At 55.0% G+C, this 27738-nt stretch overlaps 1 protein-coding gene across 2 annotated transcripts; it reads left to right on the top strand.

Moving 5' to 3' along the window:
- The first annotated feature begins 546 nt into the window (after positions 1-546).
- Positions 547-22672, top strand: ntn2 (netrin 2). 2 transcript variants are annotated; one of them, XM_039775014.1, is made up of 7 exons: positions 547-1216; positions 9292-10370; positions 15531-15719; positions 18969-19118; positions 20917-20970; positions 21949-22023; positions 22130-22672. In XM_039775014.1, the coding sequence occupies exons 2-7, from the start codon at positions 9371-9373 to the stop codon at positions 22456-22458; spliced, it is 1797 nt and encodes a 598-aa protein (XP_039630948.1). In that variant the 5' UTR covers positions 547-1216; positions 9292-9370; the 3' UTR covers positions 22459-22672. The 2 variants fall into 2 exon arrangements, with proteins under 2 accessions (XP_039630948.1, XP_039630950.1); XM_039775016.1 differs by lacking the exon at positions 547-1216 and adding an exon at positions 9013-9096.
- Positions 22673-27738: the final 5066 nt, after the last annotated feature.

The raw sequence follows: 27738 nt of genomic DNA, 5'->3' as shown, positions 1-27738 counted from the left end.
ATTCTATCTACAGTATCAGCTGACTTAGCATAGTGCCATCCATCATTCTATTTAGTACCTTTTATATGTAGGAATCTATCAGTCATATAGCGCCTTTCACTCTATTTATCTATCTATCCATCCATCTACTATATTATATAGCGCCTTTCATTTCTATCTATCTATCTATTATATTATATAGCGTCTTTCATATCTATCTATCTATCTATTTATTATATATCGTCTTTCACTCTATCTATCTATCCATCTATCTACTATATTATATAGCGCCTTTCATTTCTATCTATCTATCTATCTATCTATCTATCTATCTATCTATCTATCTATCTCTCTGACATAGCGTCTTTCGTGTCCTCGTTCCACTGTCCATTGCCCGTGCTCCGATCCCTCGTGGTCGTCAGTTCAGGTCCAGTGCCGTGCCGTTTTTGTCCCCCGTCCCCGCAGTGCGCCTCGTTTATGATGCCAAGTGCATTCTCCGAGGCGTCTCCTCATTTGAGGGGTGCCACGCTGAAGCCATGCCCTCCGGGTTTATTTTGCCGCGTTCACGAGTCGAGCAGTGAGGAGGTGCCAGGGCTTCGAGCTCTGTCAGTGTCTGCAGTCCCGCTTGGGCTTATCGGGGGAGCCACTTGACTCGCCCCTCTCTCTCTCTCGCTCGCTCTCTCTCTCTCTCTTTTTTCATCTTTTCTTCTCTTTCTTTTCTCGCGTGCTGTGTGGTTCTGAGTTTGAGCCAAAGGGGCTCCCGCGGCACAGCGATTGAATGTTTTCAGAGTCTGGAATTGATTTTCATGGGGAGTATCCTTTCCCTTCCCTTCGACCTATGGATCTATTAAACATTTCTTACGCAGTTTAAAGGAAGCAGCAGACCGCCGGTTTTTCTCACCATTTGCGGGTTTTCTCACCATTCGCCGCTGAACGTCTGCTTCAGACTTTTGAGACCCCCTTCTTGCTGGATGCCGGTAGTTTTGTCTCGGGTTGTCAAGGAGAAGAGTTGCCGCCAGGAGCGCGCCCGCGAACGGCTGCAGCAGATAGCTTGAACGGAGAGCTGCCACCTCCAAAGGGACGCTTCATCTGTCACTTCTGCCTGTGTGGACGTCCATGTGCCCGCTTGTCCGGCCACATGATTGCGCCTTCCTCGAGCGAAGTCAGATGTTCAGCTTTGAGGAGATCGTTTCGTTCCGAGGCTTGTAACAGTTTTCATGTCGCCTACTTGGTTTTGGTAAGCAACCCTTTTTAATTCTAATAGAATTCAGTGACTGATTTAAGAACCGCGTCGCTATGAAGCTCTGCGTCCCGACAGAGTCAGAGCAGTTCATTCTAATGATAATAACCTACCGCTTGCTTGCTTTCTTTCTTTCTTTCTTTCTTTCTTTCTTTCTTTCTTTCTGAATGTAAAGCTTAGGTTCCGTGTTTAACATCCAACGTCTGTCTTTTCGCTTCTTTCTACTTCTGGTGGTCACGCACATTAGTTTAGTTATTTAGGGGACACGCGCGGTGCCCCCTTCTATTTGGGGCAGGACGGTGCCCTGAGTTTTCTAAATGCCCTTCTTTTTCATGGATATACAGAAAACCCGACGCGTTTCCCGGTCGATGTCCTGCATGCGCGCTCCCGACATGTTTTACGGTTTCAAGGTGGACTCTAAGGTGGACTCGTTTCTAACATGACAGACGGGCCGTTTGTGTTTCAGTCGGTCGCCTGTGTCCCGTGCACCGCTGCCCCGCTCTGCCAGTCCCTGCCGGGCTTAGCTCCGTGTCGTCATGGCAGGTGGCCGCGGACCCCACAAGTAAATGGTAAATGAGTTCCGCAGTATACGGTCATCTCATCCCCTTTCGTTTCTTGGTGGATTGTCCATTGACCACGAGCGCGACCCTCGGACATTAACTTTTCGGGTCTTAGCAAATTAAAAATAACCGCCGGTGCCTTGTCGCTCGTTGTGACTTTGGGCAGACGCCGGAGACAGCAACCTGCAGCAGCCCCTGTCGGTGAACAGATGGGCACGAGTCAACGTGCCAACTAGAGGGGCTTAATGGGCGACTGGCACATTCCCGAAATCTCACCACGCTGACTGGATATGTTCAGGAAGGAAGCTGCGCCAGAAGATCTGCCTTGGCACACGTTTGTGTTGCTTCTACACCTGCGTGGAGAAATGCGATGACAGAAGAAGAAGAAGAAGAAGAAGGTCATCCTGAAAGGTTTATGTCCTTCATTAAAAGTGGCAGACTTTTCGTCCATCGTTCTGGAGGAGCGACACCTGCTGCCATTGGCCATCCACGTCTTTATATCCGTCGAGTCGTTTTCGTGCCAGCCGGGCGCTTCAAGCCGTCTGGATCTCCGGTCCGTGCGTTAACAGTGGAGCTTTGGTTGGAAACCCAACGTGCAGACCGTCTGCCTGCTTCAGAGCTTCATGTCCTGCCATCTTCAGGACGGCCGTCTATCTCTGCTTTGTTCCAAGAACACGGGTTCAAGTCACGACTGAGCTACTGCCCGTACCCGTGCCTCTACTATCCAGTCCATCATAATAATAATAATAATAATAAGAAGAAGAAGAAGAAGAAGAAGAAGAAGACGGTCTTGTGATCTAGCTGTTTACAGAGTTGGCTGCAGGTTCAATAGCCGGCATTAACGCAATTCGCACCCTTGGGCTCCAATTATAAAAATAAAATAATCCTCCTCCTCATCATCATCATCATCATCAGTTTTTAGAATTCCTTAGAAGACTAAGAGAAAGGCGCTGCATAAATGAAGGAGTGCTTAATATGTATGCGTATAACGGTGAAGAAGCTGCAGACCAAAGGTACAACTGCCATTTCCCAAACAGAGAGCTGAGGTGTTTGTTCTCGTCCGAGGAGGAGACCCGTCGCATATTAGCGCACCAAAGTGCCACCTAAAGCGGGGCGGCTTCTCACGCTGCGCTTCAGAGACGCGGGCTGCTCGGCGCTATAAAACACAGGGCTGTGCCCGTGCCAGCCTGCATGGGCAGTCCCCACATCTACTTGTTTTACACTTACCTTCATTTTGGACACTTGGATCCTTCAAACATTTCGGCGATACATCAAAAATAAAAGAATTCTGGCATCTTTTATGTAAAAACTCAGGTCGCCTAGGACGATGTTAGCCGGAGCTTTAAATATTTTCGACCTGCTGCAGCCTCCATAAACTTCACTAAAACACTAGAAGAGCTAGAAGTCCATTTTTAAAAGTCCACTTAAATAAAGAAACAATCATATCAGATTCTCCCATTAGATTCACCCAGTTCGTTCCCAGTGGCGCGCCGTACACGTCCGGGTCACATCCGAGTCGGGACGCCAGGTCGGTGCCAATCAGGACACGCAGAACGGAGTTTGGGGCGCAGAGAAATACCGCGCGCGGGGCCGCGCTGAGCACCCCGTTAAATAACGGGGTTTGTTACAGAAAGCGACATGTGCGTGACGTCACACCGAAGCGAAATACAAACAACTGGAAGCAGCAAATGACACGCGTACACCACACCGGCGACCCGAGTAGCAGCATTCAGCGACAAGGCATCAAAGCGGACATCTGGGATGGAGAAAAACGACCCCGTCATTGTCATTGAGCCGTCCGACTAAGTCTGCGTGTCCAGGCAGCCCACCGGCCATTAAAGGCGAGTGTGGGACAGAAAAACGACCCGCACCGCCATTCGCTTTGCTCGGAGGTCTCATCTGACGTTTAAGTCATTGGGATGTGTAGGGCGAGTAGGACCGGACCATGAAACACAACAGCTGGCGGGCGAGAGATATGACCCTTTGTGGAGTTAGGCAGATAGATAGATAGATAATACATATGTGCCCGCTGTGCTCCATGCTCAGGACAGCCGCCTTGTGCCCGCTGTCCTCTCCACTCACACCTGCTGTTCACAGGTGATGGCCATCATCCCTTTGCACGTGTCCTTCCATTCACAGTTGTGGTGACCACCAGCATCATCCAATCACATTACACAAGATTTGCCTGTGGATCACCCTGGCAGTGCCAATGGTCTTACTGTTGTGGCTCATGTGTGTCACAGAGTCCCTTGAGAGCCCTGCGGAGAGACATCTTTCAGCCACTTTTCATGAGTTCCTTCTTTGGCATGGGCCTTTACTGCTGACTGCCACCTTTACTGGCACATCATTTTCTTGCCTCTGTTCAGTACAGTTCTGGGGTCCTTGTGGCCGAGGGCATCGACGACTCATTGTGCCCCTGACAGAACACAGAGTGCAATGAGGGAAATGATTGACAGTCTTTGACCCCAAGTCCAACAGGTCTACTTGATGACTACTTAACCCCACCGTCAAGCTTTTAGTGCCACTGTCCACAGGGCACCCTGTGCCCGCTTTGCCTTACCTCTGTCTCTCCTGGCCCCGGTCTGGCTAACGGCACAATGACGAAGCTCCACTGTGCAATGAGTATGGAGGCTGCAGCAGTTCATAAGGATGAGTACAGGGAGAGATGCCACCTACTCAAGGAGCCTCACCCACACACCACAGTTCCTCTTGGTGTCTGTGGACCAACTTGTGAATCCCAAATCTTGGGGATGGCTGAATTGCTGTCCTGCTGGAGAGACACTTCAGTCTGAGATGCTGCAGTTCCACTGTCGGATGTGCAGGTGGCGCTGTATGCCATCCATTAAATTCTGATCCAGTAACTCAGGTGTAGGTGACAAGAGTGCCATTTGTGTTCATCTCCTCTGAGCTTGTTGGTGCAATGGAGGCATAGATTTGTTTAGTTTTGGTGCCAAGAGGTCAAAGGACAAAGAGAAGTCACAAATGTGAGTTCCTGTGAGATTTGGTGGCACCTGGTCTGTGACCCATGCAGATCTGATTCTTCTGGGTGCCAGGTACACACAGTTAATGTGACCCACAAGGGGGACTTGGACGACGGCCAATGGGTGCTTTGTCTGCCGGTGTCTAGTAGGTGTGATGTTACATGTAGGGGACACTCAAGATGATGACGGCCAGTGGCGCCCACCACCATCAAGGATGACCGAGATTCTGGGTGGGCTAATTCATTGAAAATGTGTCGGGAGGGGGGGGGGGGGGGGAAGGGCATGTCCGCATTGTCCAAGTGACAACATGGACGTATGCCCAGCTCTGCTGTCCAGGGGTGATGCTGCTATAATTCATGATGCCTGGCACCCAACTGCTGAGCCCTGTGCCCACTTCCATCCTTCCAAGGGAAGTCGGGTGCCATTCCTTGGGGGCCTCTCCCTGGTGTTGTCTGACCTCTAGTGTCCTGGGGTGCTACTGAAGCTCCTTCCCAGTTATAAAGCTTGGTACCCTCTGCCATGAGGCAATAGTCTGTTAGCCCCCTGCCACATCCTAAGTCTGCCACCCCCCCTCCATTACTCTGATGTGCCAACACAGCAACCCCCTGCAGTTCTGTAAATGAATTTAAGTTAAAATGAGAGGGGGCAGTGATGGTGGAAGGGTACGGAAAATGACCTCTGCAGGCAACTGAGACCTCCACCTGAAGTGGAGAATTAGGAAAGTTCAAAGTCACCCACCCAACTGGCCACTATTGACAAGGGGACCATGGGGCATAAAGAGGGAACCAACCCTGGACGGCCATTTGGGACCCACAGGTCTGTGCTGGCAGGTCACCTGCTGCCACCTGCTGGTCACCTGCTGCCACTGGCCGGTCACCTGCTGCCACTGGCTGGCCACCTGCTGCCACTGGCTGGCCACCTGTCCACACCTAGCCTAGTTAGCATGTGACACGACTACGCTGAGGGGCACCCAAAGGCCTGGCCTGACCCCACTGCTGCCCCCTGTCACCACCGGGGTCAGCACGCGTCTCGCGTTCGGCGTGTGAAGTCTGAGCACAGAACTTATTGAAAGCACCTGCGCACATTTTGTGCCAATGCCGAGCCTGGTAAACTTTTAAAAAGTATAATAAAATGGCGAGATTAAAAGAAAAGAAAACGCGTATTTCGACGAGGAAGAAAGGCTGTTATTTTGTTTGGCTGTGTTGCCATGTGATGGATCTGTTGGCTGGCGGCTCTGGAAATTCTGTTCATGCGATTGTGGCTCGTTGTGCGGGGCGGGACGGAACAAAAGCGCCGAGAGTTGCACAACTGCACTCGCAGTTTCAGGGATCTGTTTACTGGCGCTGGACCCGTCCCTGCTGCCTGGGACTGGCATCTGCGGGTCACAAGGGCACCGTGCGAGGAAGAATCGGTGGTGCAGTGGACCTGGCACCAGGAATGACCTCAGGGGTCTTATATAGTGCCTTACGAGCTCACTTCGCATTTGAGAGGACTTGGGGGGGGGGTGTGACTGCTTTTTAAACGTTCCTCCCCCATTGGTGGAGCATTTCAGACCACAGCAAAGAGCGACCCCTGCTGGCATCACTCTCACCACCCACTGGCTGCTCTGTCTGGCCGGCACTCGTGTGCCACCTCAGGGGGCATCTGCTCTGTCCGGTGGAGTGAGTTAAAGCCAAGGCAGATTCGAGATGGATGGCCAGGGGACCGAGTGACATCCTGCTCCTCGTGGTCTCCTGCCCATTCACAAGCCAAGCTGCTATACGGTATTAGAAGGTGGCGTGTTGTGAGCCGCCACTCTGTTTATGTTGCGGAGATGGAGAAGAAACAATCAGTGCCAGCGACTGGATCACCTCCAAGTGTCTGCTTGGTTAATTTCCCAATCGTGGAAAACGCCAGAGGCGAGCTCTGTCACTGCGTAATTAAAGTTACTCAAGACGCAGATGCCTGACGTTACAGGAACGAACGGCAGATGAAAAGCGTCTGAGCGCTGCAGGCACATCTGCGTCCACAAGTGGGCCAGCGGGAGCAGCGTGCGGCCAAGTGACCAGGGCCTGCTGGGCGCCCGTGCCATCGGTGCAGGTGAGGGGACCACAAAGGCCTGCCACTCGGCCCATTCCCTGAGTCCTCGACAGGCTGCCTCAAGAAGTACCACCGTCTGCCAGCAGGGGCTGGGGAGTCTACCCTGGTGCCATCCACTTATTGTCCACTTGAGGTCGCAGAGCCACCCCTCTGTCTGTTGAACTTTGTCTTGGATGGGCGCTGACATTTATTTCTAACGGGCCCGGAGAAGCTTCTTCACACAATGTGGAAATCTGTGCCCACTGGCAGGACTATCGACCGAAGGGGCTTGCGTCACACGGGCAGAGGGCTCGGGCCCCCCGTTTACACATAAGGAATCGATGACTCCACCACCGGGGTCAATCGGTGTGACCCCCATGCCATCGTGAGGTGCACCAGTCTTTGTTTATGCAGAACTTCGTGCCCCCCAAGCGTCCTTTTGTTCAGCGAGTTGGCCCGCCACTCACCAGCTGACAGACATGAGGCAAATAATCCAAAATGCCAGGAGGGCCGTGTAATTATTCTAAACTCCGAGCGCTCCGGCTGGAAGCTGTTCCTCTGAAGTGCAGAATATGACATAATTTCTCGAGTTGTCTGTCTTTGTTCAAGAACAAAAGCGTATTGTGATGAGGGCTGCTCTTAAGGTGTGCTGCGCTCATGGGTTCTCCCAACGGGTGTCGGGCACTGAGACTGCACTCTGTGGGCTTTGTGGGACCGGCCCCCTCTGACGCCACACTGGATCGAGTGGTCACCGAGTTTTCATTTCTCGCAGCCCATCCGTCATTCATTCGTATTTTGCCTGCCCATCTGCTAGTGTTGAATTAGGTGGGGGACACATGGGGCAGGGGATAGTGGGTCATGCCAGGGCACAATTACAGGACGTCAGCGATGAGAGTCTCCTGAAGTCAAACTGCTGTGCCGACGTGCCACTGGCAGAGTCTCCTCTAACGCGTGTTGTAAGTGATGATCCACGGGACACTCCGACACGTCACATAGGCACCACACTGTGAACTGTCAGCGGCTTTCAAAGGAATGTGTGGGGACCACTCACCGGGCAAGGGCATAAGCCACCACAGCCTGCCGTGATTTGGTTAAGTTGCTCCTGCCCTCTGAAGGGTGCCTAACAAAATAATGCCACATTAGAAGAAGGAGTGACAAATGGCACATCTTAGAGCAGAACTTGGGCAGCACCTGAGGGGCACGAGTGACGTAGCCTGGCAGAACTTCCTCGCAGACGACTTCCACTTCACCCTGGTGACTCAGCTAATCCTTGGGGGGGTCCTTTTAACTCTTTTGGGCCAGGCTGGCACTCTCAATGATTCTGAGCTCACCTCCGCTCGACATGAGTGACTTCCATGAAGCCAGATGATGGCTCCTGTGCGCCAAGTGCTTGTGGAGCTGCCCATGTGCCAGTCCCCCTTTTCACATCTTTACAAAGTGCTGCAGAGAATTTGAATCGCTGTCATGTAACTTACTTAAACCCACTTAATCCCGTCCGTCCAGGGTCCCAGAGGGCTGGATGGAAGACAGGGCACCATGCCCAAAGCCATGCTGACGATTTGGGATCGTTTGTCGATTTAACCTTCGTGTCTCAGAGGAAAACGCAAGCGAGTACCTGAAGGAAAGTGCAGACTTCACATGGCAGCCGTGACGCCGGAGCTTTGAGGCATCGGTGCTGCCCACTGTGCCACCTGCCTGCCCATTTACATTTGATTTGATTGTTCACCAGAGAGCCACTGAGGGAGACCACCATCTTGACAGACAAAGCCCCCCTCACCAGAGCACAAGGGCCATCCTTCCATGTGAAGGTTCCGAATGTCTCGGCCTTCCAGTGAAGGCCAAACTGCCAGCAGAGCCCCGAGGGAAGCGGGCGGCGTGCCAGCCTGTGGTTTGCTGCATGTCTGCCGTCCTTGAGGTTCCCTTTGTCCCCATGAAACGTCACTCTGTGTGGCACCGATGGGGTCTCACTGATGTCCCCCTCTCTCTCTCTCGCTCTCCTTCTGAATCTCAAGTGCCTCTCGTCGGCCGTCTCTGATGGAGGCCTCGGAATGCTAATTAGCTGCTTATTATGCCAGCGGGGACTCCTGGCCACAAATTTGGTTTCGGTCTCTTGGCTGCGCTTTAATGGCCTCACACTCTCGCTGTTATTGATGGCCATTTCAGCTGAAGAGCTCACAGCTTAATTGTGCCCGAGCCTCTGCCAAGAGGCCCCGTCTCCAGATCTGGACAGCACCTGCTGTCTCTGATGCCAGGCAGGCAGCGCTTCTGCTCCGTGAGGGTGCGACAGTTTCTGTGAGAGGCGCCCCTTGCCTCCATCAGCTATGGCATTGTGGACTGTGCCCTGTTGTCTTTCTTACATCTGCCGGGGTCGAGCGTTTCAGATGTCCCTTGGCGGCTTTCCCGGTCCGGCTTGGTTCTCGGTGCCCCCGCCGCCCGCTGCTCTCCCTCTGACTTCTCTTCTCTTCTCTTGCAGGTTTTTCCTCCTCTGGGGCGTTAACTGAATTTCCCGATTCCGTCTGCCGCGCCTCAACGGCCCCGCCATCTTCTCCGGGATGAGCCGAGCCTGCACGTGGCTGCTGAAGATCTGTTTGCTGGCTGAGGTCGCCAACACGCTCAACCCATTTGCGGCACAGCAGACTCTGCCCGACCCCTGCTACGAGGAAGGCGGCGCGGCGCGCAGGTGTGTCCCCGAGTTCATCAACGCCGCCTTCGGCAAGGAGGTGCAAGTTTCTAGCACGTGCGGCCGCCCCCCCGCCCGTTTCTGCGGCATCCAGGAGCGGGACGAGCGGCCGGCCACCCGCCTGTGCCAGGTGTGTGACGCCTCGGAGCCACGCAAGGCCCACCCGGCCTCCTACCTGACCGACCTCAACTCGGCGCACAACCTCACCTGCTGGCAGTCGGAGAACTTCAACCACTCGCCGCACAATGTCACCCTCACCCTGTCCCTGGGCAAGAAATTTGAAATCACCTACGTCAGCCTGCAGTTCTGCTCGCCGCGCCCCGAGTCCCTGGCCGTCTACAAGAGCATGGACTACGGGAAGACGTGGACGCCCTACCAGTTCTACTCCTCGCAGTGCCGGAAGATGTTCAACCGGCCGAACAAGGCGGTCATCACCAAGCAGAACGAGCAGGAGGCCTTGTGCACGGACGGACACACGGACTTGTACCCGCTCTCCGGGGGCCTCATCGCCTTCAGCACCCTGGACGGGCGACCGTCGGGAAAGGATTTCGACAACAGCCCCGTGCTGCAGGACTGGGTGACCGTCACCGACATCCGCATCGTGTTCAGCAGGCCGCACTTCCCGCGCGACCTGGCGGCCAAGGAAGAGGAGTCGCTCACGGGCACTTACTATTACGCCGTCGGTGAATTCCAGGTCGGCGGGCGGTGCAAATGCAATGGACACGCGTCGCGCTGCGTCAGGGACAAGGACGGCAAGCTGGTGTGCGACTGCAAGCACAACACCGAGGGTCCCGACTGCGACCGCTGCAAGCCGTTCCACTACGACCGGCCGTGGCAGAGAGCCAGCACCCGCGAGGCCAACGAGTGCCTGGGTGAGTGTGCCGCTCCCGCGACTTGCGCCTTGTCTTGGGGGGTCGGGGCGAGGTGGGAATATCGAGCCTCAACAACCTGACAGGGAGATGCTGGCACACCGCAGTAGGAGCCAAGTGGCACCATGTCATGTTAATGGGCAAAGTGGCACAAACACACCTCAGTCTGAGGGAGACCGGGGCCACCTTGGCATAGGCACTGCCATCCTTTTGAAAGGGTCTAGGCTGGCACATGGGCCCCACCACACTAGCTCTGATGGCATCGGCTGTTAGCACCACACAGACTGAAGGGGAAGTGCAGTTTGATAAAGAAGGAGAAAGCTGAGGTGGCACCGCTGCCCGGGCTCGTCAAGGATGCTCACTTTGATCGCTCTCCGCTGCCCTCGCCTGCCACTCTGCTGGGGCTGCTGACAGCGGGTATGAAATGTGAGAAGAGCCAATGCCCGGAGGGGCTGTGGGTGTAACTTGGTGAAGCAGACGGGGGATTCCCAGCTCAGTGAATGACAAGAGCGCCTCCGGCTGCTCTGACGTTGAACCCGAGGGTGACGACAGGGGGCGCCACATGGGGCTTCGGCCCTCTGATAGCATAGCGCCAGGCATAGGTGAGAACGGCCTTCTGCCATCTTGATTATTTCTTTACAGCCCAAAATATGCAATGCTAAATACCATGAAGGGAATACAGCAGATGGGCATCGAGGACTAGCAGTGCCAGGGAAAACTGGGAGGGAAGAGTTTTTGGTAGATCGTAATGTCCCCCCGGTTGTTGTGGTCTGGGGGGGTCCGCATGCCAATGCCAATGCCTGCATCAGGCGCACTCACCCGCTCGTATCAAGAGGTTGTGATGACGCAAAGGCGGGTCAACCAACATGAAGGCCACAAAGTCCACCCTGGCCGCGGCCCAGCAGCTGAGCTTTGGTTAAGGAAGAAGCCGAGTCTGTGGGTGCCCACCTTGTGCCCAGCTGTCTGTCCCCCTCAGTTTCCCATTCTGTTTCTCTGATGTGAACGTTTGAGTCCTGCCATAGCACAACCCTGGGGACGGTGACGTGTAGCTGCCAACCCCTTGGCAGTGCCCTCATTCGTTTATGGTTTTCTTGTTCATTTGCACTCGGTGGACACAACAAGATAAATCCGTACAATGAATAACCTCTGGAATGACCTTCACGTGCAGGAGCGTCCCGCTCTTTTTATCCCAAATTTCTCCTCTCAAGTCCAGCGCCTTTGGATTCTGCTTGGCACGATGCCCACGTGCCACCTGCCTGTGGCCACCTCGTCCACTCTCTGAAGCCATGGGTGACCAGCCCGTTGCCGTGGCTCCCCCTGCCGCTCCGAGGCCAGCTGGCCCCCCTCCCCCGCCCTCGGCGCTTGTCCCGTTTTATTTCGCATTCCATCGCGTTTGCACATTTCGTGTTTCTCGTGTTTTCCTTTTCTAGGTTTGCATTTCACTTTGATGAGTCAGCAGCTTTGGGGAAGAAATCCAAGTGCCTGATAAACGGCGAATTCCCTTCTCTCTGCTCGTATCTGCATCGGGGAGCAAAACGTGGCACCGTGTGTCCGCGCCCGACTGTGGCGCCATCCTTCAGGGCCGTGCTTGACCACCACACAGAGACCCCCTGGGCCCTGCTCCGCTTTGGTTTCTTTGGCACAGTACCCGCGTTTCCCTGCTGGCTCACTTGTCTGCCTGGGTTGCACTGCAGTGTTAAGCCTGCTGTTTTCAATGAAAGGCGCTATATGGATTGCCACTCATCTCATCTTCTCATGATCTCCATGTTGCCATCTCTAAGGTTTCCTTTTTTGCTTTCCCATGTTTCTACAAGCCTTATGGCAAACCACAGCCTGGCAGAGCAGGCCACAAGGCTAGATGGCATGTTGGTCCGTGACAGGGCACACTCACACACATGCCAACCCCACATAGGGCCATGCCTTTCAATTAGATCATACTTTATTTGCCCTCAAGGCAAAACTAATATCTGGGATATGGGCAGCGGTGCCAAGAGCCTCCGTGCCCATGACAAGGTTACAGGGGCGGCATGTAATGGGCTGGACCCTTCTCTCGATGTTGGTCCAAACACACCCGTGTGACATTCATCGAAGGGCACAGTGGGCACTCATTTCCTACAGCTGTTCCCCTGTCAAGTGACCTCCTCCTATTGTGCCCAGCGCATGCGCCAGAGAATCCTGGTGTTTACAACGCCAGCCCTTTAAGGAGAGGAAGCATGGAGGTGGAGGTCAGCCCGCCGCCCTTGAGTTTCCATCCTCCTGCTTTGGAACAAAACTCACAGCTGAGGGATCAGGCGGAAAACAACAAGGACATGGGCAGCCAGCCGCCTTCATCCATGGCCCTGGATGGCAGCGCGTGATGTGACAGAAGCCGCGGGCGCCTCACATGCAGCGTGTCATTCGTCATCGTATTCCTTAAGGACTGCGGCAGACATCCTCACAAGAACATGTAGGACGAGGACGGGAATTGTGGGACAAGGCCAGCACACCTCTGCACGTCCTTCTCTGCAGTAAGGAGAACCTTCCAGAGAGTCCCCTGTGCCCAAATCCAGCCTGTGCCAAGCCTGTACTTCACCATCCTGCCATCATCTACGGTCCTACAGTCCATGCGGTCCTTTGGTGCAACACCAGCATCCAGACCCAGCTGGCGCTCCCCTATGCAAGTGCTGAGACGGGCCTGGCACGGCCTTAATGGGTGACTCTCAGAGACAAAGCGGCTGAGCCAACCATCTCTTAAAAGTGCTGCATGTGTGAGGAGGGAGCGTCAAGTCGGGCAAAGCCAGGAAAAGTGAAGGTGCCATCGTGGCACTAGGAGATGGGCGTGCCACTTGAGGGGGCTGTGATGTCCTTTCTGCTTTAGTAGCAGGTCCATGAGTTCAAAGGGCAAGCGACTATAACTGCTGGTATTGTAGGTCAGAGGTCGGAGAAATTCTGACGCCATGTCAGACCAACAGGCAGCACATCACCATAGGCAGATATGAAAGGCGCTATATAATATAATAGATAGATAGATAGAGTGAAAGGCGCTATATAATAGATAGATAGATAGATAGATAGAGTGAAAGGCGCTATATTATAGATAGATAGAAAGGCGCTATATAATAGATAGATAGAAAGATAGACAGAGTGAAAGGCGCTATATAATAGATAGATAGACAGAGTAAGAGGCACTATATAATAGATAGATCGATAGATATCTTGGAGTTGGTGAAGTTGGCAGTACATTATACATGATGCCCTGTGCCACCCAACACAAAGGACAGTAAAATGCCCGATTGTGACCTGCTCCAGTCGAGTGACGTCTCACATTTCCATGCCACTTCAGCTCGACGGCGAATGTTTAAACAGCAGACACCAACGGCGCCATGGCAGAGCTGTGCGATGACAAAAGTAAGCGGGTGCACCTCCAAGGCCTTCACCCGCTGTACCAGTTTGTTTAAGGCAGAATCCTCCCGACATCTGCCATCTTTTCATGAGGGCTGGTGGCTCCCTGCCACACAATTCTTTGTGACGTTATCCTCTTTCAAGTCTCGCATGTGACGTGCAGCAAAGGCCCGCATGGATCTGAGACCAACCTGGGCAAGGTGGGGCATGAAATGAACTCCCAAAGTCACGTCAAACTGAAGTTTCCCTTCAGATGCCCCAAGTTCAGCCAGCCCTGCTTTAACTTATATAGTGCCTTTTGTGAGAATCAGCAGCCAGCCACCTGAACAGTGCGGTCTGTGGATTGTCACGTGAAGGCCCAGGTGAACCCCAAGGACTTTTGTGACCCCTCAGGTGAATAAGCAGTATGGCCACACACTGGGTGAGCAGAAGAGGCAGCTGTGGCTCGGTCACGCGCCAAACACGCCGCCACCCGTCGGGCGAGCTGTGAAGAGAGAGTGGTGATGCACCAACTGCCGGGGCATTAGCAAGGTCCGTACCAGCTAGCGATGTGCCAGGCACGGCCTGGTGTTGAAGGCAGCAAGATGTCAGGCAGGATGAGAGATGCCCGCCAGCGCTGTCCTCGTGCCAAGCCCTGCAGATGAGGGCCTTCAAAGCGCAGCAGATGGTTTTCTCCCCCTGGTTTGCGGCACGCCTGGCACTCGTGTGCATTTATCGCACACTGGCCTCGCAGGGTCCGTTTGTTTTAAATTAGTGTGCGCGTCTCGCCGAGGGCCCGCGTGGAGGCAGTGGCTTCTCATTGGGCAGGTGGCGGCGGCACCGACTCTCCTTCCCAACTTCTAAGCCTCGTCATTAGCAAGCCCATAAATCGTCGCTGTTTGACTTGTCATTTGCGCGGGATTAGAGCTGCCACCTGGTGCCCACAAATCCAGCGTTCCAAAAGGGCACTGCAAATCGGAGCCAAGTGTGAAGGTCAAGGGGTCGGGGGGGAGCAGACGTTCGGGTGTGACCAGGTGAGCTGCGCTGGGCCGTACTGAAATTGAAAAGAGTGGCGCCGTGTGGGTACAAGTGCCAGGCCAGCCACGAGGTCGTGGCTCGCCTTTTTCTCGGGCCACCCTTTGTTCCTGCTCTGCGGACCCCTAACCACCACCACAAGAGCCAGGTGAGACCCCCACAGCACTGCAGGTGAGGAGGGCGCCGTCTTCGTGACTCTGCATTGCCCCTTGGCGCGGCCCGGGCCCCTCTCCGTTTTTTTCCTAATTAAAGGCACACCTCTGGCTGTCAGTCGCCGAGCTCCCCGGGGATTTTGTGCGCCGAGTTAAACAAGCCAGGCAGCCAAAACCAATTAGCAGGGTAAATGTGAGGAGAGGGTCTCGCCCGCGCCCAGGCCCCCGCGAGTCCTCCACACGCCTGCTTCTCATTTGGGCTGCCGCGCAGACGGTGGGCCCCCGTGTTTCTGTTTTATTTGGAAGGCACCGCGTGTTTGGGTTTTGGAGGGCCGCTGCAGAGCTGGGAGGAGAACATCTGGGCGGCAGATGACAGGCGGCTTTGTCCCTCGCCCTCTCCGCACTGCAGCGCCTGCCTATCGGGCACCGGGGAACGGCCAGGCCCTGGCCCAAGGGACATTTCGCCAGGCCGGCACGGGACCCCCACACACATGGGCAGGGCAGGGTGGCCTGTCTGTCAGCGAAGTGCCAGCTGTGTTTCCAGGGAACGGGTGGGTTCGACATGCGTGTCATGCCAGTCTAATGCTGCCCTAATCAACTCGCTTCTCTTCCACAGCCTGCAACTGCAACCTCCACGCCCGCCGCTGCCGCTTCAACATGGAGCTCTTCAAGCTGTCCGGCCGCCGAAGCGGAGGCGTCTGCCTGAACTGCCGGCACAACACGGCGGGCCGCCACTGCCACTACTGCAAGGAGGGCTTCTACAGGGACCTGTCAAAGCCCATCACGCACAGGAGGGCATGTCGAGGTACGGCGCACCACTCGGCTTCTTTCGAAATGAAAAGCAGAGGCCGCCACGCTGAGCTTTTGATCCTGGCAAGTTGACACGTCACCCCAGTGTCCCGCCGTGCCCGCCTTCCCCATCCTGCTCTATTTTTTTATTCTCCTATGGGATGCCGTAAAGGAGGACTGTGCCCGCTTTGATCAGCCTGCGGGTCAGATGAGTGCACACGAGACGTGCGTGAGGGTGGTGGTGGGGGGTGGGGTATTAGTGCCTTTTGGCGCGCCTTTGAAATGACGCCACCTGCTGTTAAACAAGCCGTCACGAGGAGTGGATGGGCACGGCTCTCCGTCAGATGTGTTTCATTAGCACCTCCACACTGATGAAAATGCCAGGCTTCCCCTGGCTGCCCGCTCAAAGCTGTCGGTGCAGATGGTGAGCGGAGAACAGGTAGAGGCGCTGACCTCTGACCTTCACCCTGCCCGGCCCTTTGGAGTCAGGTGTGCCCCGTTTGAAATCTGAAACTCGGCCAGCCGTCCTCGGCAGGCTTTCAACTCCCTGGGCGCTCGTTACTTGGCTCCAGGTGCGGCAGCCGTCAGGGCGGGCACTCTGTGTGCCTGGAGTGGCGTTGGAATGGGTGTGCAAGGCCCGAGGTGTGGGGTCAGGCCGCTCACGTGATGCCAGGGGGAGGTGCCCGCCTTTCTGATGGCGATTTGTCATGACGGGGAGATGTGAAGGGTGGGCATGAAGTCTGAGATCCCAAGACACAAGGTGACACGTGGAGACACAGACGGTGATGGGCATCTGAAACCCAGCCCGGTGTCACCACACGGGCACTGAAATGAACTGGCAATTGTGTAGCATAGCAATGCCATATTTTGCAGTTTTTCTTTTTGAAAATGTAACAAAAAAATAATTGAAGGTTTTGCCAAATAAATGCCAGGGCAGTGTAATATGTGTCATAAAAATGTCAGGGTGGAAGTAAGGCAGCCACAAGGCACACGGCTCAGTAATTAAACTGTGAAATGATACTGTTTCATTTGGAAAATGTGCCCGCTCAGAACTGGCACTGGCGAGTCTCCTGCCGGGCAGAGCATGGGCACATCGTATTCTGCTCCTCTCACGCACAGCTTTGGCACTTCACTAATTTAATGTAAATGTGGAGCTTGCCAGCTGTGGGTCGTGTCTCCAAACTTCCCGGAGATGGCGTCAGTTCTGTTAGTGCCAGCCTTCAGCGAACGTCATTTCCTACCATTCCCTGACCTCTGTGCCCTCTTTGCCTTCCTGTCTCTGTGCCATTGTTTCTCTGTATTCTAAAAGGGTCCACCGGGTGTCACCACCAAGCTCAGTGAGTGACAGGACTCTACTGCTGAGGCCCTGCTGAACACTCACCCTTAGCACTGCCAGATGCCTCCTTTGCTGTCATTCCCTTCACCCCTTGGGGGGTGGCTGGCATTTAGAATACAAAATGGCCAATGGAGATGGCACTCAGGGGGCCAGGCCACCTCTCCGATGGCACAACAGGCAAAGTTTAGCCTCCCCTACCATCTGAGGTGAGGAAGCAGGGGCATCTCTAAAGTCAAATGGCATGACCCTTGCCTGACAGGTTATGCCAACTTAACCATGAGCTAGCCCTGGCAAAGCTAGAAGTGTCATATCAGGATGGTAACTCACATGTGTTCACCTCAAGGTTAACCAAGTGATCTGCACGACTGAGGTCTCCGGCAGACGCGGGCACGTGCAGAAGATGAGTCAAAGTAAATGATCAGCGGTAAAGTCGTGAATGGCGAGGCTTGTCGGGCATGGCAGGTGTCCTTCATGCCAAACACCCCAATGCAATGCGTTCCCAGTTCCTGGCAGGTGCCATACAGTGCTAAAAGGCTGGCTCTAGCTGGACTGAAGAATTGGGGGGCCATTGTGCCCACTGACTGCCGTACCCCCATCTGCTCCCTGGAGGCTGCCAGTTAAATGACTCGAGCTGAGAAATGAGCTCTGCTGAGCGACGGAGGGTTAGACTTCAGGTTAGCATTCCACAAGTGGGCACGAGAATGGCATCCTGCCCTAACCTCGTCAGTGCCACCTTTACAAGAAGTGAGCCAGCTGGACATACTGTAGTTCTGAGAAGACCCCTCAATTGCAAACTACATTCCAAAGGATGGCATGTCCTACCAGTTCACAAGGGCAAGTTGTCACCAAAGGTAGGGCTGGTCAGCCCCCGGGCAGCTCACCTGCTGAGGTTGTTGACTGTCTGGGGTCCCACAGCCCATTCTTTAGCTGCAGCCGTGCCCACCCACAATGTTATGAGCTCGGGGGTCCTGCCCCCTCCCCCACTCCACCAGGTGAAACGAGTGAAATTCTTCTGACTTCACCGCCTCGCCCGGGCCCAGTTGCTCTGCCCTATGCCAGGCGTCTTTTCTCGCCAAATAAAACCAATTTTCTCCACTGAGAAGTCAAGTTTTCGTTCCCATCGACGGTTTGGGCTGGCCGAGCAGTGGCAGCCAATCGCGGGTCAGGGTGACAAGGCCCGACCCCCATGGCCACGTCCGACTCCACCGATGCGGCCTGGAAAAACAAGCGGCGCTGCCGCCGAGGCATCCGCCACAGCTGTGTTTGAATAACTTTCCAACCCGGGAGTCGTTAGCGGAGCCATTCCTCATATTTATTGAAGTTTGGCCACCGTCACAATCATCAGCAGGGATTCGGGAGGGCGCTGGAATTTGCAATATGGCAGGGATTTTTGTTTTTTTAACTTGAGAAACGAGCTTTGTGAATGAAATCCAACAGCCGAGCGTCACAGGCGCTATTGGCACAGACTGGCACCATCCTCGTGCCCTACAACCTTAGGCCTCTCCTTGATTTCAATGCGCCTTGTGCTCGCGGCCCGGACTCTCGTCGCCCCCGACATCTGTGCTTGTCCCAGTCTGTGCCCCCCAACCCCACCCCACCCATTCCCCCTTGTTTCTTGCTACTCACTCAGCCAATGGGGCTCTTGGCCCAATAATGCCTGCACTCGGACACCCGAGTGCTCACCCTAAACCTGTCCACTCACGCCAGGACACTCATCTACTCCGTGGCCTGTCATCTGTCGCCACCTCCATTGTGTTTCTTTATCTTCTCAGATGCCCACTGTGCCCTTTCCCTGAGTCTCTTGAACCTCCACTGACCGTTCAGGTCACCACCCAAGGAGTTGGGCACAGGCTCTGCAGTACTCTGGGCTCGGCTGCCATTTCGCAGGCTACACTAACTAAGTCTCCTCTTCTCTCTACTTCCTTGCAGCCTGTGACTGCCACCCTGTTGGAGCAGCGGGTAAGACCTGCAACCAGACGACTGGGCAATGCCCGTGCAAGGACGGAGTGACCGGCATCACCTGCAATCGCTGCGCCAAGGGCTACCAGCAGAGCCGCTCACCTGTGGCCCCCTGCATCAGTGAGTTCTGGTGGGATGGGCCAGTTTGAACCCATGTTCAGGGTGCTAGAGATGGATGGCACTGCAAGAGGGAGCCCCTTACTGGCAGAGATGAGAGACAGACAACACAGCGAAAGCCAACAAGATGTCATCTTGCTGCCTTGTGGCACAGTCGTGCCAGGCAGGTCCAGATATGCTATGACAAGCCACATCAGGACCCTGTGCCTTGCTGCCCCCGATGCCAACGAGCGCCTCCTGTGTTCTCCTCACTCAGCTTTCATCGCCATCTCAAAGTTGTTTAACCAAACGTGTTTATGTGAACTCGCCTGCTGCCCGATTTATGATGCTAGAGGCACTGAGACTGGGGGCTGCCCACCCGCCCTGCCCTTTCAGAACGGCAGCTGGCAATGTGGGAACAGCATCCTCTGGGGAGTTCACTCTGGACGGCCGGGGCAGCCAAAGGAAACAAGACTGGAGGTGGGACCTTGTGGGCAGCAGCAGCAGAGAGGAGCGAAAGCAAAGGAAGCCACCCAAAGATAACACAGCTAAGCTAACAGGCCGGGCGAGTGGTGCCAGAACCCGGTGCCCATCCACCCGAGTCGCCCCCGACTGCCACCTCATTTAGATAAACGCTCGCCTTAAAGGGCCCACCCAGCGGGAGGGCGTCGTGTCAGCTTCCTCGTTCCAGGAGCCCCCCAGCCCACCCGTGCCAGGCAGCTCCTCCTCTTGCATGTGCCAGAGGGTGCGTCTGACTGACTGTGCTCATCGCAGACACACTTGGCCCTGACGGCTCGCTGACATTTCTGAACCGAGGCGTCACGTCGACCTGCTAATGACGGCTCAGAGGATTGCACTTAATCCCATAATTAATCGCAAGAATGGGACCCCAGTGATGCGCCCGCCACAGGTGTGTTTTGACGGCTCAGTCAGCGATGTGGGGCCCGTCCACCCCGAGGCATGCCGGTACTGGCACATCCTCCTGTGCTCTGGCAGCCATACAAATCCACTTAAAGGGGCTTGGGGTGAATGTGCCGTCTATAGCAGCCGTCCTAATGAGAACGGACCCCCAGCTCCTCAGCCAGCAGGGGGCACACCAAATGCCCACCGAGAGGGCACAGTAGTTAGTGGCGCGTCTCGGCCACTTTCCTTTTGCAGAACCGGTGACTCGATGCTGTGAAAAAGTATTTGCCCCCTTCCTGACTTTTTCATGTTTGGACCCCTTTATTACTTTTCTTATGAATATACTGAGCGTATGTCATCTATTAAAGGAACAAAGAAATCCAACATGAGGCCATCGCCGCCTCCAGACCCTCCTGATGACATCGATGGGTTTTAGTCGAGTACGGCCACCTGGCCGGTCTGAAAGTGCACTTTGACTTCTTCTCAGTCAGCTGACAGATGGACGACTGGACTTCTCCTTAAGAGTTTTCTGGTCCCACCACCGCCACCACACTTGTCCTCTGGTGTGACATTCTTACTGGGCGGTGTTGGCTTTGACTTTATGCTGGATGTGACTGGGCCCACGTCCCACGTCCGCCTCACTCTGGCCTGTCTGCTCTCCCTTCATTTGACATCAGATGTTAGTTGAAGACCTGAAAACATTAAAGCGTCTGAAACATTTGGAATAATCGGGGGCAAATACTTTTTCACACCTAGACTAGACGTGGATGTTTATCTGAATGAGCGTCTAAAGTCCTGGGCAGATTCCGAACTGCACATCAGACGTGCCAGTGGGTCCGCGCCTTTCACGCCACGCGAGCCCCCCATTGTGTCTCACTGAGGTGTTTGCTCTAACGATGTCTTCTCTCACTGCCCACAGAAATACCGACAGTCCACCCGACGTCCATTGTCAGCAGCACAGAAGAGCCGGCCGGTGAGTCACTCGCTTTTTTTTTTATTCCATCTTTGGGGGCTGCCCTGAGACTTCATGTGATCCCCCCAAGGTTGCTGGATGTCATGGCGGGCCTGCCCAGTTGATTCTGGGGTTCCTGCTCTGCTCCTTCTCTTTTCAATGATCACATGGACTGGTCGGTGGGCAGAGGCGGGGGGGTCCAGCGGCTGTGGGGCATCTGTTGGCGACGAGACATTCACCGATCTCGATGCTGCCTCTGATGGGGGAGGACTTGGAGTGTCTGGGCTTGCGAGGGTCCGGGCCTTCAATGACCTCCTGGGCACGGCGGTGTGCCAGTCTGTCTGAGTGTCGACCTCGTCATCGAGAGGTTTACTTACCTCGGCGGTGACAGTCATGTGACTCTCCCTATGAAGGATTGGGAGGTCACTGGAGGGGGGTGTGGTGTGGTGCAAAAGGTCCTGGTGCTCCCAGTTTGTGAGTCATGGACGCTGTCCAGTGACCTGAGATGAGGACTGGACTCCTTCGTGTGGGTCTCTTCAGAGGGTCCCTTGGGGTCCCGAGTGTCAGTTGCGGTGCGATCAGCTCACAGGACCCTCATCCAGCTGCACCAGGCCAAGGAGATGCCCACGTAACTCCTGGCTGCAGCAGACAGATGGGTGGGCCTGGATCCATCATGTGGTGGGTGCTGTACCACTGCCAGCTCTACCAACCTGACCTGATGGCTGGCCGCGTGGTCCTGCTGGGTGGCCCACCTGGCCGTTTATGGGCAGAGCGTGATGTCTGCCACAAACACCAATGAAGCAGCTCTGGCGAGAGCCGCAAACTGCTGAAATTTCACAGCCGGCGTCTTGGGGGCCGCCAATGTAACCTTGGAGGTCCAGTGTAAGATGGGAATGAGATTTCTGGAGGGCAAGTGAGCCGGTCACCTGCTGTCATCGTGGCATGGATGGGGGGGCCACGGGTGCTGACCTTATTAGCGACTGTCTTCTCTGTCCACAGACTGCGACTCGTACTGCAAGCCAACGAAGGGCAACCTGAAGATCAACATGAAGAAGTACTGCAAGAAGGACTACGGTGAGCAGGCCCGAGGGGGCCGAGACTCGAGCCCACCCCTCGCCTCCTTCAGTCAGCCTCCGTCACTCAAAATGTCTCCTTGTTCTCTTTCTGTGTTTGTGTCCAGCTGTCCAGGTGAACGTCCTCGACATGGAAACCATCGGCGACTGGGCCAAGTTCTCAGTCAACGTCGTTTCGGTCTACAAGAGCCGTGGCGAGCAGGCCAGACGGGGGGACCGCTTCCTGTGGATCCACATGAAGGACTTGGCGTGCAAGTGTCCCAAGATTCAGATGAGCAAGCGCTACCTGGTGATGGGCAGCCTCGAGGGCACGGCCGAGAGGCCCGGCCTGCTGGCGGATAAGAGCAGCCTGGTCATCCAGTGGAGGGACGTTTGGTCTCGCAGACTTCGCAAGTTCCAGCGCAAGGAGAAGAAAGGCAAATGCGAGAAGGCGTGACGGCCCCCCGGTGCACGTTGGACAATCCGTCACCGACACGAGGAGCAGCGGCCACCGTGTGCGTGGATCTCCTGTTAACGTGTAAATAGTCGTCGGCTGGCGCCGCGTCTCGCTCTCGTAGAGCCGCCCGCCCGCCTGCCCGTCACTAACGCCGTCCGGTCCTCTAGCTTAGCCACAATAAAGCAGACATTGTGATGCCACTCCTTGAACAGCTGACCGCGTCTCGTGTTCTTTGAGGGCTTGGAAAGTGTGTGTGTGTGTGTGTGTGGTCCGGCTGGGTGATGTGGTCGGGCGGGTAGGGGAGGGCACCCCCTGCTGGCTGCTAATAAAAAACACCACAAAAGGTCAGCAAGACGTCCAGCGATTTCACCACCTCGTCTGGATGTGCCAACTGTCTCCCCGAGGCCTCCGGTGGTGTCAGCTCTTCACGTGCCACGCGCATCTCTGCCACAGTCCTTGATGAAACACTGGTGATGCCAATCGAGGTCACAAAGCCACCCACCAAAGCGGTTCAGTGCCCATCTGCTGCGGTGGTCTGCCAGTCTAAGTGGTGCCTCACCTTCAATCTTCGACTTGGTAACCCCGGTGTACTTGTCACCAAGTCGTACGACTCGAGGCTTCGCCCTTGAGACCCACAGGCCGAGGTGGTCTTTTCTTTCAGTCACATGTCCAGGTGAAGGACTCCACGTGGACGTTTCGAGAAGACTCCTGCCCTGTGTGTCGGCTTGGCGTCTCCTCGTCACGGGCCATCACCGGGGTCACCTCACGCCATCCACATGTCGGGCCGATCCCCAGCACGAAGCACCGCCTCAGTGATGCTGCCCCCTGTTGTCCTAACCTGACATTTCGTCCATCTGACGCAAGCCCACGGGGCTCACATCACAGTGTTGAACCAACTGGCGAGACCATCTGGGGACCCAGAAAGACCACCTGGCCAATACAATAGTCATGTTGTGTCACACAGGCCAGTCACGGCTTCTGTGTGCCCCCTTCCATATGCCAGCTGACAGGACGTGAGCCTATTTTGTATGTCAGCCGATCAAACACATGAACAAGGACTGGCAGGACATGCCAATCACGTGTGGTCCGGCCTCCTCCTCCTCTTCCTCTCATCTTAGCATGCTGTGAGACACTGATGTCCCCTACTGGACACAGCGTACGTAGTCTGCGTCTCAACCCCGTTCACCTGGGGCTCACCATATGGCAGAGTGGCCATGCAGATCCACTTCACATGACCATCCTATTGGTCAAGCGGCTGAGGATTTCATTAAGTGCCAGTCCTATGAGCCTGGCGCCCCCTCCAGCCCCTCCGGTGATAAAGCTGGTCCTACTGTGCACTTTGGCTCCCCACACGGGGGACCCCGGCAGCACCGTGAGCAGTCGACACGTCCACCAGCCACCTGGGCGGCCATCGGAGCGGCAGGCCATCAGTTAATGGCGCGGACTGGTGGGGGAGGGGAATCAGAGCGGGCGTCGTAATGACAAACAGGTGAGCCGAGGTTCGTCAGGTCTCAGGAATGTGACAGATTAGAAAAATAAGAAAGATGAAAGGGCAGAGCGCCAGGCAGCGCCAGCGTCAAAGGCGCAGGGGAACCCAACAGCATTCTGGGAGGGTTAAGGAGCAGGAACAACCACCATTGGCCCCGCCCACACGGACATGCCAAGCCCACCCATCCATCTTTGAGATGCCCCACTTTGTTTTCTGGGCTCATTTTCAGATGTGACCTCAAGGTTGCCCACCAGAATGAACGACTTGTTTAAAATGCCCGTCGCCCTTAGAGGAAAACTAGGATCGGGAAAGTGGCAGAAAAGTTCCGGCGCTTGGGGAAGGTCAGCTTGCCTAAATGTGCCTTTAGCATCCTGAGAGCTTCCATACAGCAGCTTGTTGCACTCCCATGAATACAACTAAGTGATAAAACATGGCGGCCATCGCCGGAAAGTCAGCTGGCACAAATTACGATGTCTTTTTGATAGAAACAATGACGTGACGCATATCAAGGATAGTGGCATGGGCACCCAGAGTACCCCGCCAGAGCCGTCTTCACGTTTATAATTGTGTGGCTTCTGATCTAAGAATGGCATGGCACATCGGCCCCCATGAACACCCGCATTTAGAGTAGCGGGTAGGCAGGACAGGCCCCCCCCACCGCCAGCCTACCTTAATCATCTCAAAGGCTGTGTGCCCCACTGCAATAGAAATGTGTCCTGTGCCAGTCCATCGTCTGCCCTTTAAGCTTTATTGGTTGATGTGTGTGCCAGGACCTGCCACTCAGAGCAGCAGACGTTGGCACACGGAGAAGGTTGCTAAAAGCTGCTCTAGGCTCAACTTCCAATGACAACCAGCAGAGGGCGCTGCTACCAATGGGCACTATGAGGCACAGCCTAACAAATGAAAAGAAACGGGGAGATGCCCTCGGAAAAGCCACCGTTGATGTGAGCTGAACACGTGGTCACTAAGGCCAGCACACGGGTCACCGCACTCATAATGCAGCTTGGCTTCAATTTCCTAATGGCTACCATTGGTCAAGCGACTCCTGGCTGCTCCGCACTGCTGCTCTGCGGACCACAGAATTACCGCACAGGTGGGCCTTTGGACCGGGGGGTTCAAACAAGGGGTCACGAACTCCTTCAGGCCACCCCATCAGGAGGGTGATGGCCAGATGAGTGGGCAGCCAGGTCATCAGCCAGGCGATATCCAGACTCTGTGACTTGGGCAACCTCAGGTGAGTCCTGCTGAAGATGTTCAGGGGTCCATCCACAGCTTGTCGTGGGGGTCGAGATCAGAGGTCCACTATTTGGCAAGTGGAGCCCTGAAGTTCCTTTTGTGCCTTTAAGATGGCGCAGGTGTCATTTTTGAGGGCCACGTCACACCCATCTGGGTACAGGAGGCCCTCACGGACCAAACGCTTTACATGGGGGAGGGGCTCACCTGCGGCTTCCAGATTTCCGAGACTTACACCCCCCCCACCCAACCAATCCTTTTCTTTCATGCCCCCCAGTGACGGACTTGTGACAGGTAAGATGGCCTCCTGGGTGTGCAGTCAGAGCAGCTGGTCTTAGTGGATGAGCTATCCGTCCTCACATCCAGAGCCTCGACTTCTCTGCCACCAGCCTGGTGCCCTGGATCTCGAGTGCCACGGCCGATTGAGTTTACCAACACGCTGAGCTGCCCTCCATTTTACAGTCCGATAAGCTGACCAAACCAACACTAAAACTTCTCAAGTTGTGCATACGGCTTGCCAGCAGAGGGAAGGACCCACAGTAGGTATGATGCCCACAGGTCCGGAGGACAGGGAGAAGCTGTTGGCACGCGTTTGCTCAGCGGTCAGCACCTCTTGACATCAGTCAGACAGTGTAAGGATTTAAATGACGCCATCTAGTGGCACACAATAAAACTGCGAAGCAGGGAACAAAGGCAAAAGAGACACATAAAAAGCAAATGAGGCCAGCGCTGAGGAGGCCCGGCCAGTAGGCGGGCACCACCACGCTGAGTGGCAGGCGACTCGCTCCTCCGCCGGCTCATATGAAAGCAATTTGTACCGCAAAGAGAACGCAGCTGTGACCTCCAAAGTATGAAACAATTAGCGCACATTCACGACGCTAACGAGAAGAAAACATCTTGTAGGAAATAAAGCGGACTTGGAGAGCCGGGCTGTTTGCAGTGGCGCCGTGCCAGCTGCCCAATAGCTTCCAGCGCCGACAGCTCATGAATATGCAGCGGCCGACTCCTCCAAGGCCCTCTGCTGGTCACGGGGCACGGGATCTGACAAAGACGTCGACTGCAGACAGGGGGCACCGGCAAGACCCGCTCCGAGCCCAGCCAGACGGCGCCCGGCGGCACCGGTCCAGCACATTCGCACTCAGCGCAAATGGAGGGTCAGACAACTAAAAATAGCTGCTGGGGAATCGCACGGGAACGCGGCTGGGACACCGTGGACTGGAGACACGGGAGGCACCGCCGCAGCCGTCAAAAAGCTGGCCAGACTGGCGGCAGGTGAACCCAAATCTCTGTGAAGACGAGCAGAAGCCTTCCTCTGAAAGGCGCTATATACCTGAGACCGAGAGCTATGAAAGGCACTATATAACAGGTGTGCGGCTCATCCCCAAGCAAAGCCAAGGTCAGCGTTGGCTGCGACGCCCACCATGTATGATCAAGCGTCCCAAAGATGGGATGGCATGCATGTGGCGCCTCTTTTTTATGGTTGTCGTTACTCCACGTGCTGCAGTGCCAGGTCATTGGTGCCCGTCTCCTTATTCCCCTCCATTTCTTGCCCTTACTTGGTGGTGTCTCCTGCAGGTTTCCTCCAGGATGCTAGCTTTGTGATTTTTTTCCTGCTTTTGGTCAGCTGATGGTCTGATCGGGCACCAAGCGTTCCTTTTAAAGCTTAAAGAGCCAGACCACCCAGCAGAACGTTGGCGTGCCTGCCTGGCCTCTTCTCCAATTTTTCTCGTTCAGCTCACCTGACTTGTCCTGAGAGGGGCACCTGACCTCTCGGAGTTGGATTCCTACAAGCTTAAGCCATGTGTGATGTGCTGCCAGGGCGTCCTTGGGCATCTGCTTAGAGTTGCCTTGTCACCCATGTAATGCCCAGGCCCTAATGGGCGAGCGGCCACTATTTTAAATGTGCACTAGAAAAGCAAAGGGGCAAGGATAATAGTGGCTTAACAAAGAGAGATGGCAGAGCCGGGTTCAAAGTAAGCAGATGTCAATGTGGCACTGACCTGCACCTGTGCCAGTCTGGAGACTGAGCTGTGATCGAAGTGCGTGCAGACAATGTAGACGTCTGCGCCGATCTGACTGAAAATGGTCAGAATCGTGTGGGCAGCACGTATGCCAGCTTTCGACACGTGGGAGGCGTGGCTGCCTTACGTTTAATTATCTGTGAGACTTGTGTGGGCATAAGGACATCTGCTGTGACCTTGGGGCACATAAATTCACAGGCTGAAATCTACAGGAAAGGCTGATGTCCTCGCTGATGCCCAGATGGCTCTTCCATCGGTGACCCATTGTCTGCCATCATCACTGTGCCACTGGCACTCACTCCTGCCAAGAAGGTCGGGTCACTGATGGGCATCAAGTGCCGTGACCTCTGAATCCGTTCGCCTGTCAAACAGCGAGAAGAGCGTCATGGAAACAAGCCGTGCCAGGGCAGGTGCCGGCGTCCTCAATGATTATTGACTTTGATGAAAACATTCCTGGCATCCTTGAAATGTCTCTGCTGCTTTGGCGTAACTCAACACGGCTTGAAAGCATTTCGAGGGCGCTTAAGCGAAGGACAC

This window comes from Polypterus senegalus, chromosome 13, assembly GCF_016835505.1.
Source record: "Polypterus senegalus isolate Bchr_013 chromosome 13, ASM1683550v1, whole genome shotgun sequence".
Classification (NCBI taxonomy): domain Eukaryota; kingdom Metazoa; phylum Chordata; class Cladistia; order Polypteriformes; family Polypteridae; genus Polypterus; species Polypterus senegalus.
This window is presented reverse-complemented; position numbering and strand designations above follow the sequence as displayed.